At 31.6% G+C, this 14,213-nt stretch overlaps 1 protein-coding gene across 10 annotated transcripts in view; it reads right to left on the bottom strand.

Annotated features, from left to right (window-relative positions):
- Positions 1-14,213, bottom strand: part of Stacl (SH3 and cysteine-rich domain-containing protein) — a 242,260-nt gene that overhangs the window by 69,496 nt on the left and 158,551 nt on the right. For all 10 annotated transcript variants that reach the window (XM_080169796.1, XM_080169939.1, XM_080170150.1 and 7 more), the window contains one exon: positions 742-821. In XM_080169796.1, the coding sequence (XP_080025922.1) occupies positions 742-821 (80 nt within the window). The remainder of the gene's footprint in view (positions 1-741; positions 822-14,213) is intronic.

Genomic DNA, 14,213 nt, shown 5'->3' with positions numbered 1-14,213 from the left:
TCTTTGACACAAATATTGGGGACAAAACTAAATCTTAAACAATTCCACCTCCATTGCCCCCTCCCTGCCTTCATGAAAGAAGTTGTAACAGGTAATCAAAAGTTTTGACACTTTTTCTTTAACATGACGCAAATAAAAAGAAAAAAGGAGTATATCCTTTAGTATATCCAAAGAAAAGTTATTTATCGCATCGTATTACAGACAATTTTCTATGAATATTAAAATGAGAAAAATATAAAAGCTTGCTAGCTTAGGCCTTCTGCCACTCAGGTTTTAAACGTATTTTTTTTATTTTAATATCCGTGGAAAACTGTCTATATTTTTGCTTGTTCAGGGATTTTAAGGGATAAGTCAATAAATAAAATTTATTGCAAACAAAACTAACCCAACTGTAGATAACAAATGGCAACTGATAGTAAGTAGATAGATATATAGTAAGATAGCAAATATGATATAAAATTAGATACCTTCTATAGAAAGTCCATCCATCAGAATTAGATAGATAGATAGATAGCAAGAAAGATAGAAAATTAGGTACCATGGACCTGCAATAGGAACTCCATACACCAATATTAAATAAATAGATAATTAGATAGCAAAAGAGATAGAAAATTAGATACTTTGGTCCTACAATAGAAACTCCATCAGCCTCAACAGATAGATGGATAGCAAGATAGCAAAAAAGATAGAAAATAGACTGTCATAGTTATATTGATATATAATAAGATAGAAAATTAGTACCTTGGACCAGCCATAGGAACTCCATCGACCTGGCCCTTGGATTCTGCTTCATTTGATACCTTGCTGGAAAACAGCTCTTTCTAAACAGAATAAATAATATAATAGAAAAATAAAAAAAAAATATCTAATTATTATTGTATTATATGAAAGTAAAAAAAGATGATTTATAACATAAAAGTTTACAATATTTATTTACAAACATCAAAAGTGGATATTTTTTGTCTTTATTTAAAACTGAATCTTAAGGGATAAGACAATGGACAATACATTTATGTCCATTCCCATTGATGATAAATAAAAAATTCTTATTTAGATTAAAATTCAATAAACAACCCATCAGTTTTAATCCAGCAAATGAGGGAACAATGATAGAACTTAAAAAATGAATTTTCTTGTATTTATTCGAATCCGGTGGATAGGAACCAGTTCTCATCCATACGAAAAAACTATGTCTAGCATCTTATTATATCCAGCTTTCTACGAATATAAAAATGTACAATCATAAGATTAAAACCAGTTTTTTTAGCCCGTGCCTTCGGCACCTCGTGGCTAAAAAAACTAGTTTCAATCTCATAATTGTACTTTCTATATCCGCGGAAAGCCGTTTATAATACGATGCGAGAAATAACTATTCTTTTCCAATTAAAACACTTTTTTTCTAACAGAATTTTGTTGCTACTTTTGGATGTATTTTCCCTTTGCTTTTAAACAATTATTACGAAGTATATATTTATAATTTAGATAAAATGTTTTAATTAATTATAAAAGTAAAATATTTAAAATTTTCATAACTCTATGTACAATTTTATTAGTTTCTTAGTATTATTTAGCTATACAATATTTTTATTTTATTTTTTATAATATTTTTTTTTTACAAAAGCATGCATACAAGTTTCAATATTCAGAATACTTATAATAAATTAGAGAAGAGATGTGTTTAAAATTTTAAAATCATATTAGTCGAATGATGTACTTACATTTTGAATAAATTTGATATTTAATTGTATTTGAATTTAGGAATAGGAAATAAGTTAATTTTCCAGTATAGCTAAATTAAAACCGGTTTTTAGCCATTATGAAAACTCATTTTTAGCATCGTATTACAAACAATGTTTCATAAAAATTTAAATAAAAATAACAAAAGCAATAACCATTTGTTCGCCCAGGCTTTCGGCCACTCGAGGGTAACGAAACTTATTTTAATCTTTCTTATAATTTCTATTTTAATATCCGCGAAAAATTGTCTATAATACGATAAGATTAATATATATTTTTATTTATCTATCTCTGTATTCTTGATTTTGAATTTAGAAAATTAAAATTACATTTTATATATTTCAGGTTAATATTAAAATTGATTTCTGGAATGTTTTTTTAGTAGTGAAACTTCAGTTCGTAACGTTTTTTGTAAAATGTTAGTTTCTCTGCTAATTTTTAAAAAGTTGACGGACGTTTTTTTGTGAAGATACCTCCTCTTTATAATCACCACTTAAGATCTGCTCTATAACAGACATTGTTCGTTTGTCCATACTTGTCCATTTCTTTGTACTTTCTACTTAACGACGTTGTCATCCTTGTTTTGAGCTAATTTCGATTCTCAGGATAACAGAAATTGAATTTAAAGTTGCGTAGCAACTATATAATTTCAAATGTCTGCCAATCCGTTATATTATCTGAGGTGGATTCTTAAAAAAAATTGCCCCACTAATCGCTTAGTGGGGCAAAATTGTTTTTGTGAAAAATCCACCAAAATCACATTAAAATCTACGAAAACTATATAAAATCTTATGTTATAAATAACCCTTCTAATTTTTTTTTAAGAATCCACCTCTGGTAGAAAGCACGGATAAGATAATGGATGTTAAATTTATGTAAGTTCCTTATAATTATAATAATCCAAAGTTTTTAAGTACGTGGTTATAAACCTTTGGATACTAGTGTAATTTACAAGCTAATGTCTCCAGCCTTTTTAGTTTTGTTTTCTTCTGTCCCCTTTTAATACAGAACCCCTAGATAATAGGGGCGCATCTGATAGTATTATATACAAAATAATAAATATTTAAGATTAAAGAATACAATAATTGTAGTAAGATTTATTTTTGTGATTGTTATACATATAATGTTTGATTAATTGAAGTATCAAGGTTAAGAAGAGGAATAAAAACTATAAATACAATAATTGTTTCTGTTTAATAGCGGCCACGCCCCTAGAGGCCTCTAGGGACACATGAGGGGGAGTTGATTTTGGCTACCCATTTTTTTGTTTTAGATGTAAAAAGAAAAAGTAAAAAAAAATGTTTGGAGGCCTTTTTTGGGGTGGGGGAGTCGACCACCCCCCCCCCCTCTTTTTAATTTTAGTTTTTAAAAGAGAAAGAAAGAAGAAAAAAAAATTGGGAGGGGGTAATTTTTTTTCTCTTCGGAGGATGCTGTTACACTTCCCCAAAATAGTTACCCTGTAAAGCAGAATCATCGCGGATCGTCGGTTAGCGAGATCCTTCGGTACAAACATACACACAGACAGACATCCTGTTACTTTATTAAAAGGATAACATTTTAGGTGGTTTCCCTTAAAGAGCCTAGTCAGGCACTGAACCCCCCTCCTTCCGTTTTTGAAAATAAATAATAGGGTCAGGGGGTATTTTTTGGGGTATTTTTAGGGGCGATTGTCTTGGAAAGGGTAAGACAATCGCCAGGGCCTTTATAGCTACACTGTAAAGGAGAACTATTTAGGTTCAGCGGTTGGCGAGATCCTTCAAGGCAGACTGACAGACAGACACGCACACATAGACATCCTGTTACTTTTATACATACTAGGGGATTCGCCCCTAGCATCTAGGGGCTTTGCCCCAAGAGGTGATCAAAAAAAAATTTAGGCGAAATTCATGAAAGGACGAAAGAAATCTTCTGCAAAAAAAAAAAAAAAGGACCAAGAAAATCTTCTGCAAAAAAAAATGGGGGGTGGATTTTTTTTATTTTTGAGGGGGTAGGGGATGTCCCACCCCCCAAGAAAATAGCCTAAAACCACTACAGGACCAGTAGGTATATTCCCTGAAGAGTAGAATCCGATCGGTTCTGTGGTTACCCAGATCTTAAGGGACAGGCGGACAGACATACAGACGGACGGACAGACATAATTCTACTTTGTATTATAGATAGGGAATAGTTTTTAGAAGATTTATTCCTAACGGAGAAAAACTTTCTTATTTTTCTGATTACTTGATTTTCTCCATGTATAATTGATGTTAGTAACCCAGTAGACCGAAAACGCACACAAATTTAGAATGTACAAGTCCAAATAACCCAAGGATCTAAAGGAATTAAACAATGGAAGATAAATCTATTTTCATCCTCAATGATGATACACAAAATATTACACCTTCTGTGGTTGACGTGTTTAGACACTCAACTTGATGAAGCAACCAATCAAAATTGAATAAAAGTCCCCAAAATTGTTGAGCCACAAATAATAAAACGCTATCATTAAACTTTGGGGACTAGTGTAATAGAAAGCCCAATGTCAACGCCAATCTAGGAAATAACCCCTAAAAATATAGTTTTAAAAAAATGAATTAAAATTTTTAAAATATCCTCTGTGTTTTATATAAATATCAAATAAACTTTTTGTAAAACTCGAAAAATCTATCTGTACAAAAGAATATAATGTATAGAATTGGACCCTAAATTAATCACCCAGCGTATAATATATAATGAATATTGTATTATTGATTAGTTCATATTGTACTTTTTGGCCAGTCAAATTAGAATTAGGGTTCCTAAGATACATTTCTCGTATTCATTCGAATCCGGTGGATAGAAACCGGTTCTTATCCATACGAAAAAACTATGTCTAGCATCGAATTATATCCAGTTTTCTACGAATATAAAGATGTACAATCATAAGATTAAAACCATTTTTTTGGCCGGTGCCTTCGGCACCTCTGGGCTAAATAACTAGTTTTAATCTTATAATTGTACATTCTATATCCGCAGAAAGCCGTTTATGATACGATGCGAGAAATAACTATTACAGTATAGCTTCAAAACCGATTAATATCTGCTAGATTAGCATAGGTTCTCAGCCATTCTGAAAAATCATGCATAGCATCGTATTACGGTCAGTTTTCCACGATACATAATTTTTTCCATATTTTTGAGAAAACTATATTGATGTTTTTCTCTAGATGATATATCCCCCACCAGAGAGAGAGGCGACAATGGCTGTTTATTACTCTAGTCCCCAAAGTTTTATAATAACATTTTTTATTCGTTGGCTTAACAACTTTGAGAACTTGAATGAATTTTATTAGTTATTTCTTTACGTTAAGTGTTCACACGTTTCAACCAATAATTTTAATTTACACTTGGGTTATTATGTGTATCATCATTGGGAAAGTACATCATTTATCGGCGATTGTCTTATCCCTTTAGACACCTGGTCTCCTACAATCTTTATAATCAACACATTGATTAGATAACAAATAACTTTTTTCTATAATCACCATGGAAACCACGGGATAATGGTCGATAAATTGATGTTCTTACCCAATTATGAGAAACAAAATTATCCCTTTCATAGACTTACCACAGACTTACCAATCATGATTTAATAAAAGTACTCAACGAATGAAAAGCATGGTTATAAAACTTTGGGTACCAGTGTAATTTACAGTCCAATTTCTCATCCCTCCCTCGATTTAACTACAAGATCTCTATTTCAGAGCAATGTACTTTTCAGTCTTTGATTGACTACTCGTGGCGCATTTAGATTACCCTCCCCCCACCAATTATTTACAAAAACAAATTCTAATCGTATTTCTGTATAAGGTTAAAATAACAGAACTATAGAATAGATGTATATACAGATAACTACCTCCCTTCCTTTTACAATGACCTTATTCGTCTGCTAGCAGTTGTTTTCAGCTACTTGGCTGTGTTAATACACACAACACCATTGGTTGATTTTCATTGACCCATTTGAAAGTCGGCGATGAGCAGATATAGCTATTAAACCCTTTCCTTCTCTAGTGTTTTACTCTAATGTTAAACTTCATCATATTATACTACCAATATAAAAAAGGGTTTTCAAATGCTCCACTGATGGAATAAGGGGATATCACCAACGTACTTGAAATGCTGATTTTGCAAATGCATCACCATATATCGCAGTGGGGATGTTTTATCGCCTCCGTATACTGTCATGATCGCACAATATATTTCGCAAAAAAGGCATACATACAAAAAAACAGTCGTTCCACCAGTGAGTATATCAGTTTTGCTGTAGTAATTATTTTAAGTTTTTATCCATATATAAAAGTAACGGGATGTTTGTCTGTAAGTAGCTTAATATCTCATTAACCTCTGCTCTTATTCTTAACAGTGAAGCTTCTTATAGGTCTATGAAGGGCACTTAGTTACTTTTCATTTTATAGCACAAAATTGATTTGGAGTGTCGGGTTGTTCCCTCCTCCCCCTTCCCTCAAGAGCCCCTAGAGGCTGCTAAGGGATAAGACAATGGCCGATAAATTGATGTATATCCCCAATGATGATACACAAAAGCATACATTCTGTAGATTACAATTAGTGGTTAAAACGTTTGGATACTCAACCTAATGAACGAACCAATTAAAAATCAATAAAAGTCATCAAAATTGTTTAGATAACAAGAACACATTATTATAAAACTTTGAGGACTAGTGTACCAAACAGCCCAATGTCCCCTCCCTCCCTGTATATTTTGTGCTAGTGAAATCTCACCTACGTCGTAGATTTGATGTATTTTCCGTTTGATAGATAAATCTTATTTTCTCTCTTTTTTCATATTTTCAGATGTAAAGGTTAGAGAGAGGGAGATAAGCTGCTATTTGATTATAAATAAAGGTAACATGATGTCTGTGTGTCTGTCTGTACCGAAGGATCCTTTACAGTTTAGCGTCACATAAGTCCAGGGAAGGTTTAATACTGTTTTTTTTTTTGGGATTCAACCACCTTCCTAGGAGGCATAGCTGCTATTATTTTATAAGATGTAAAAATTAAATTAAGGCATCTAAATTCAAAAGGGATAAGACAATGGACGATGATTGGATGTGCAGAAAAATTTTAAAAAATATTGTATTCTATCACTCAATAACAATTATTGCTAACGTTTTCTTATCTGTTGGCTTTTGGGGACTTTTTTTGAATTTTGATTGGTTGGTTAATTAAGTTGAGTGTCCAAATGTTTTAACGAATAATTGTAATTTACAGAAAGGGTGGTTTTGTGTACATCATTATTGGGAATGTACAATGTAAATCAATTAATCGTTCATTTTCTTATTCCTTTAGATCCCTGGATTCAAATAGACTTGGTTTTTATGGATGTTGTCAACCTTGTTTTTCTCCCCCCCTCCTGGTCTATTTGTCACGAAAATAGTATTAATGAATCATATATCACGTTATTAATAGGAGAAAAGAGGGTTCGTTATTCAAAGTAGTAAAGTAATTGGGTGTTTGTGTGTTGGAATTTGTCCTTTATGTTATTATAAGTGATAAGACACTAAAGGTTAAATTTTATGTACAACCTCATTTATCCTATTTGTAGATTAAAATCATTGGTGGAAAAGTTTGGACAATGAAGGTTTGTTCATTTCGACAAAAACTATGGGTACCAGTATGATTTACAGTCAAATGCCCCCCCCCCCCCTTTATGATATATTTTTGAATTAATAGTCCAAATCTGTGAAAGTATACACTTCTATTTTTGTAGAAGTAATAAAGATAAAAAATTTATTTTTTGGTTATGTTTTTTGCTCATCTTTCCTCATTATAAATCAAATATCATTATTGCACTGTAAAAATGTATTTCCTTTTTCTGTAATTATTATCTTAATAAGATATATTTTAACTTTTAATATAAAAATTTAGAACAAATGTAACCAAATAGTAATTAAAATCATTAAAATACAGTGTCAAATGACTTAATTTAGTCAAATTACAAATCTCGACTTTTGCACTACTTTTAATTCCTGTGACATCATAAAAATGTGGGAGATAAGAGGAAAAGTGGGAAAGAAAACCCTTTAAAAAGAGATGGAGAATTCCTCATTTTATTACGGCACAGCATAAAAAAAATAGATGAACCAACAAACAAAGTGAATTTTGAAAACAAATGTTTAGTGGTCATGAAAAACAAAAACACGAAACTTTCAAAAGAAATATACATGCATGTATTTTATGCATTATCGATAGACCTACGAACAAAGTGTTCCATTTGACAAAAAATCTGAAATTGTAGCTGATTAAAATAATTTTCCCCCATAGCGTTACGGACTGACCGACGGACAGACAATGTGAATAATAAAGTAGCTTCTTCGCTACTAAAAATTTAAAAAAAAACTGAATCCACGTAGAATTTGAGTATAAATAGACATGTGATTAGAATTAGAATCTATTTTCGATAGTTTTACAATTTAAATGTATTTATAAATCCAGTATTAAACAGGGAGGAAGGGAACATTGTACTGTAATTTATATTGGTACCCACAGTTTTGTAATCACGTTGGTTTAACTCTGATTGGTTCCCTTCAAACTAGTTGTGAATCAATAATTTTAATCTACAGAAGGAATAATTTTGTTTATCAAAATTAGGAATGTACACAAAGTTATCGTTCATTGTCTTATCCCTTAAGATCCCTGAGTAAAGTAAATTCAAGAAATAGGGATCTTGGACAAAGTAGCTTCGGACAAAGTAGCTTCAGACAAAGTAGCTTCAGACAAGTTGCTTCGGACAAAGTAGCTTCAAACAAAGTAGCTTTGGACAAAGTAGCTTCGGACAAAGTAGCTTCAGACAATTTAGCTTCGGACAAAGTAGCTTCAGGACAAAGTAACTTCCGGACAAAGTAGCCTCCTAAGGAAAGTAGCCTTTACTGTTAATACAGGCCATGGCCGCAGCGCTCGGCCCCCTATCCTGCCTAACCTAACCAAACCTAAAAATTGTAAAAACAATATCAAAAATTATAAAAACAATTTTAAAAATTGTAAAAATCCACCAACCACTTTTTGTAAAATCCACGACATTATAAACCACTTATAAGCTACTTGGTCCGAAGCTACTTTGTCTAAGATCCAGAAAAAAGACATAAGGCTTTAATCCCTAAGCAAAAAAACAATGGGAGTTGAATTGATGTACAACCCAAATTATAATAAACAAAATTACCACATAATAGTTTTGTCACTGCTGGTTGGTAATTGCCCAACAATTAAATTAAAGTCCCCAAAGTTAATAAACCAAAGAATGGGGTAACAAGCTAATAAAACTTCTGGGGATCAGTAGTTTAATTTACAGTCTAATGTCCGCTCCCTCCCTGCTCTACCTTTACATTTAAATATCCAATATTTATCGATTTTAAATCCATTAAACTAAAAGAATATTTCACAATTGTACCACTGAGTACTTAATAGTAGTTAAATGTTCGTGTGTGTGTTTGTTAGTTGTTAAAGATCTTGAAAACCGCTTAATTTTCCTTGAAAGTAGTAGAATTATTATAATTCACTTTGACTGTCCGTCCGTTCGATATGGGGCAAATGCTTTTTTCTCTACTACTATGTAAGTTAGACTGTTGTAGTTTTTAAAAGCGAAGCTTTTCTATAATTAGGGGCGGTCCGTACGTCTGTAACGGATAGCTTTTTTCGTTAATTTAGGCAGGTTAGAATTGTCCTTTCAAACTTTGCATAGTGATTACTTTAGTAGTTAGGTACGACTTAGGAAGCGTAGCAACTCTATAATCATTACTAAAATGTCCGTACGTCTATTTTAAACATGTTGTTTTTTTACTTTTTTAACAACTAATTTTTATGTGATCTAATTATCCGATTCATCTGATTTTTGGTATACCAATTTCTGGGACAACAAAGTACAATATCATAAGCGAAGCAACTCTATAATCAAGTCCTAAAAATGTAAGTATGTCCATAAACATTGCCCTGTATCAATCATTTTTTCAACAATTTTACTTACAATTTTGCTTCGACTTGTATACATTTATATTCTGATTATTCAGTTTAGACACTATAAAAGTGTTAATGTCCGTTTGTCCATCCGTTTCAGTGCTTCGCTTTTATGGATGTTGTCATTCTTGTTTTTTTTTATAACTTATAGTTTAATTAAAATCATTAGAATAATCAAATTTATAAATTATGATCAAAGAGGAATTTTACGGATTTTTGTGTCTGAGTTTGTAAAACTCATTTAATGAATATAGTAAGTTGTACTTTATAATACAAAAAGAAATAAAAGTAACACGATGCCTGCTTTCACATTAAATCTTCTAAAAGGTGGAGAAAAGATTTATGAATAATATGTCAACCCCCCCATTCCCATCTTGCCTAGGCGCCACAAGAGGCTTGCAGGGGGCGTAGCCGCTAATTTCAAATTAATATATACACACCCTGCCTTAACAAAATAAAGGATAAACAAAAATTACCATGAAAAAGGACAATGCAGCGTTCAAATAGGACCTAGAGACAAGTAGAATCCATTGAGAATGAAATCCTAGCTGTTCCTTCTTGCCAGATATTTCAATTTTAAGATTTAAGGTGAAAATCACTAAATTTGCCAAATATACAAGGCAAATCGACTTTTAATACAAAAAGATTAGATACTTTTTTTTGTAAATCAGGCTTCTGGGGTCACTTTTTAAATCAAATATAATCTTAGTCATGTAAATTAATAAAGCAGTTGTTATTTGACTTGAATCTGGTTAACATATCTTTGTGTTTTACTTGTTTTCTTAATCATCTCAATTATTAGGGCTTAGAATTCTTTACACAATGTGTATTCACTTAGAATAGAGATGTCTGGAGAAACCCTCTGTAAATAAGTCAATAGAATAACACTGGAAGAACAATCTGTCTATGTTATTGGTAGATATGTGTACAGATTTTAGCTCAAAAGGGCAAAATGTTTTCATTTTGTTTGCATAATGAGTCAACTATAATTTATAAATATATTCATTTCTTAGGATAAAGCTTAGCTTGAGTACATCATATCCTGTAAAAATGTATTCTCTTATATAATGTAAAACATATGATAAAACATAAAGTAAGTCAACTATGAATAGTTGTTTTTCTTAGGATAAAGTTAGCTTTATAAATCATTTTGTGCAAACATTTTGTTGGTGTGTTATTTGTACATAACAAATATATGCTAGAATTTTTTTTAAAAAGTTTGACTGATTATGTGTCCAGTTTGACCATCTAGATATACTATATATATTATCTATTGGTGTAAGATATGATTATACATGTTATTTGGTTCCTTGACAGTATGATTATCTAGGCTTCATACTTTTAATATTGTGTTTTGAAGTATTTCCTAATATATAACCGGTAAGTAATAATTTAATCTGTTTCTTTTAGAATTTTTTCTAAATTAAATTTGTTAAAGAAGACTAATTATGATTATGCCAAATGTAAATTAAAGTATGTCTGCCACTGTGTTGCTGTAAGGTTTCCTTCAAGTTATTGTTTCTTCTTTTATGTTTGCTTCTGCTTTAAGATGTTGTATAGCTTTATTCTTAATAAAAACTTGCTGCCTTGGTGAAATCTAAGGTTTGTGCTGAGTGGGAATATGATCATTACTATAGATAGAGGAGAAGGATTCTTCTTACTTTAGTTCTTAAGACATCCAAAAATCCATTTCCTTGTTTTAACTGTTTGGTACCAATCAGAGATTTTGAAGATTAACTCCTTATCTTCTCTATAAGCAAGGATTAGGACAAGGAGTTTGTTCCAAACAGTATAGTATATCTAGATGGTCAAACTGAACCCATAATCTGATTTATAGAATGCTAACTCTATCCAAAGAAATACAACAATAATTCAATATTCATAGTTGACTCTTATTATATGAGAGAATACATTTTTTCAGGCTATGATTTACCCTTACCCTTACCTGAGATGCCCTTAGGTTGTAAGGAGGGAGATTTGTAGGAAGTTAGGATTCTACCTATTAAGCAACTGTAATCGTGCTTTCTCTTGTCCATGCTGCTCATTCATATGGGAGTGTCATTAATTAGGATGGCTTAATATGGAACACCTGCCAAAACTCTAGGCCAGGGTGATTTAATGATTGAGTAGCTTCAACGAGAATTGTGGGCTTGTAAAGTAACATAGAATACACTCAGTTGTGCCTGAAGCTTACCAATCTATGATTGGCCAAAGGATTCTCACCTCCAATCTCCTCGTGCATCTGAATCCTAACTTCAGAGAATCAAGGCTACATACATACATACACACATCTTTGCCAATAACATAGCCAGATTGTTCTCCAGTGTTATCCTATTGGCTGATTTACAGAGGGTTTCTCTAGACATCTCTATTCTAAGTGTATACACATTGTGTAAAGAATTCTATGTGCTAATAATTGAGATGATTAAGAAAACAAGTAAAACACAAAGATATGTTAACTAGATTCAAGTCAAATAACAACTGCTTTCTTGATTTTACATGACTAAGATTATATTTGATTTTAAAAATGTCCTCAGAAACCTGATTTACAAAAAAATTATCTCATCTTCCTGCATTAAAAGTAGATTTGCCTTGCATATTTGGCGAATTTAGTGATTTTTAACCTTAAATCTTAAAATTGAAATATCTGGCAAGAAGGAACAGCTAGGATTTCATTCTCAATGGATTCTACTTGTCTCTAGGTCCTATTTGAACGCTGCATTGTCCTTTTTCATGGTAATTTTTGTTTATCCTTTATTTTGTTAAGGCAGGGTGTGTATACCCATGACTCTGTATAAAAATAGATAACAATATTGTGTAAATATAATAACTGCAGAATGTATATATTATTACTTGGATCTTACACTAGATTATCATGTACTCAAAATCTCAAAGTGAATCTTGTAGCTAGCTAATATAACAATCTTCCCAATAAATTATCTTTACCCCATCCCCTCCTCTCTTACTTGAATGAACTGACTTTAAAGTGATGACTGTGTTAGCAACCTAAATGGCCGACATATTTTCCCCTCTCATATTATCCACGTATATTATTTACTAAGTATATTAGCGATTACTTTTATTTAATGAAATCTTCCAATTTCTAACATTTACAAAACAGCCTGCTTTATTGCATCAAGATCCATGACAGATCTATATAGGAAATAAACGTCTATATATGAGCTCGAGTCTTCCAATGGTAAAGTGTTTAAAACTCATAGTGCTCCAATAATCCATAATAAACTCTCATTGACCAAAGCGATAAGACCTTTTTTCTATTTGTTTATGGAATGAATTAAGTTTTTCACTTCATGTAGATATTTGAATTACATTGAAGTATTTAATCCTTATTTCATAAATAAAAAATATACATTCATAATAGAGTAAATCTAAGAAAACTCTATTTTAAAAGAATTCGATTGTGGCGACACTTCCTTTGTGTTAAAATATTAAAACAAAAATTTTAATCATATTAACCCTTTGGTGATGGTAATGAGAAAAAAATATAATTGAAAGAAAATTTTAAAAATAATTTAAATTAATAAATATTTACTTCTTGGAGAGGAAAATTGGATATGTACTTATAGAAAACTATCCAATGGCGATATAGTTATATTGAGCCAACTCTAGTATATCCAATAACTGCAATATTAGCAAACCAAACTAATTAAACAAAAAAAGATAGTAAACAAAACAAGGATGACAACTTCCATAAGTGGCAAAGCTCAAAAAATCATAAATGGAAATACTGAAAAAAATGAGAAATCATGGATCTTGGACAAAGTAGCTTCGGACAAAGTAGCTTCGGACAAAGTAGCTTCGGACAAAGTAGCTTCAGGACAAAGTAGCTTCCGGACAAAGTAGCTTCCGGACATTTACTTAAGAAAAGTAGCTTCTAATAGTAATAAAGGTTATGGCCGCAGCGCTCGGCCCCCTGGCCTGCCTAGCCGCGGGCGCTCGGCCCCCTTGCCTATAACCTAACCTAACCTAACCTATGTAAGAATGTTTAATGTACATTAACTTCTAATTTTATTGAAAGACAAAACTTTAACAATTTTAACAAAAAGTGGATCGTGGATTTTACTAAAAAGGGTTCGGCGATTTTTTTTATAATTTTTAATTCGTTTTAACATTTTTTTAAATTTTTACAATTTCTGTCCGCCTTTCTGTCTGTCTGTCTGTCATTTTGTCTGTCTATTTGTCTGTCTTTATGTCTGTCTTTATGCCTTTTTCTATGTCTCTCTTTCTGTGTAGACATTTCTTAAGTAAAACGTTATTAAATAAAAAAATCTTCCAAATTTAAGGATAAAATCCACCACTGCTGTTAAAAAAGTTGAACAATAAAATCCAATATGGCGATAAAACACACAGGGACGAAATTCAAAACCGAAATTTCTTTCTTGAATAACTTTGTCTACAGGGTGAAATTTAAAAATCCGTCCGACAGTTGTCCCAAAGTCTGTGTTGGCTACCCAACGGCATGGTTTCGA

Source organism: Acartia tonsa, chromosome 1, assembly GCF_053477335.1.
Source record: "Acartia tonsa isolate MP-2025a chromosome 1, ASM5347733v1, whole genome shotgun sequence".
NCBI lineage: Eukaryota > Metazoa > Arthropoda > Copepoda > Calanoida > Acartiidae > Acartia > Acartia tonsa.
The sequence above is the reverse complement of the archived record's forward strand: the minus strand, read 5'-3'. Positions and strand labels throughout refer to the sequence as shown.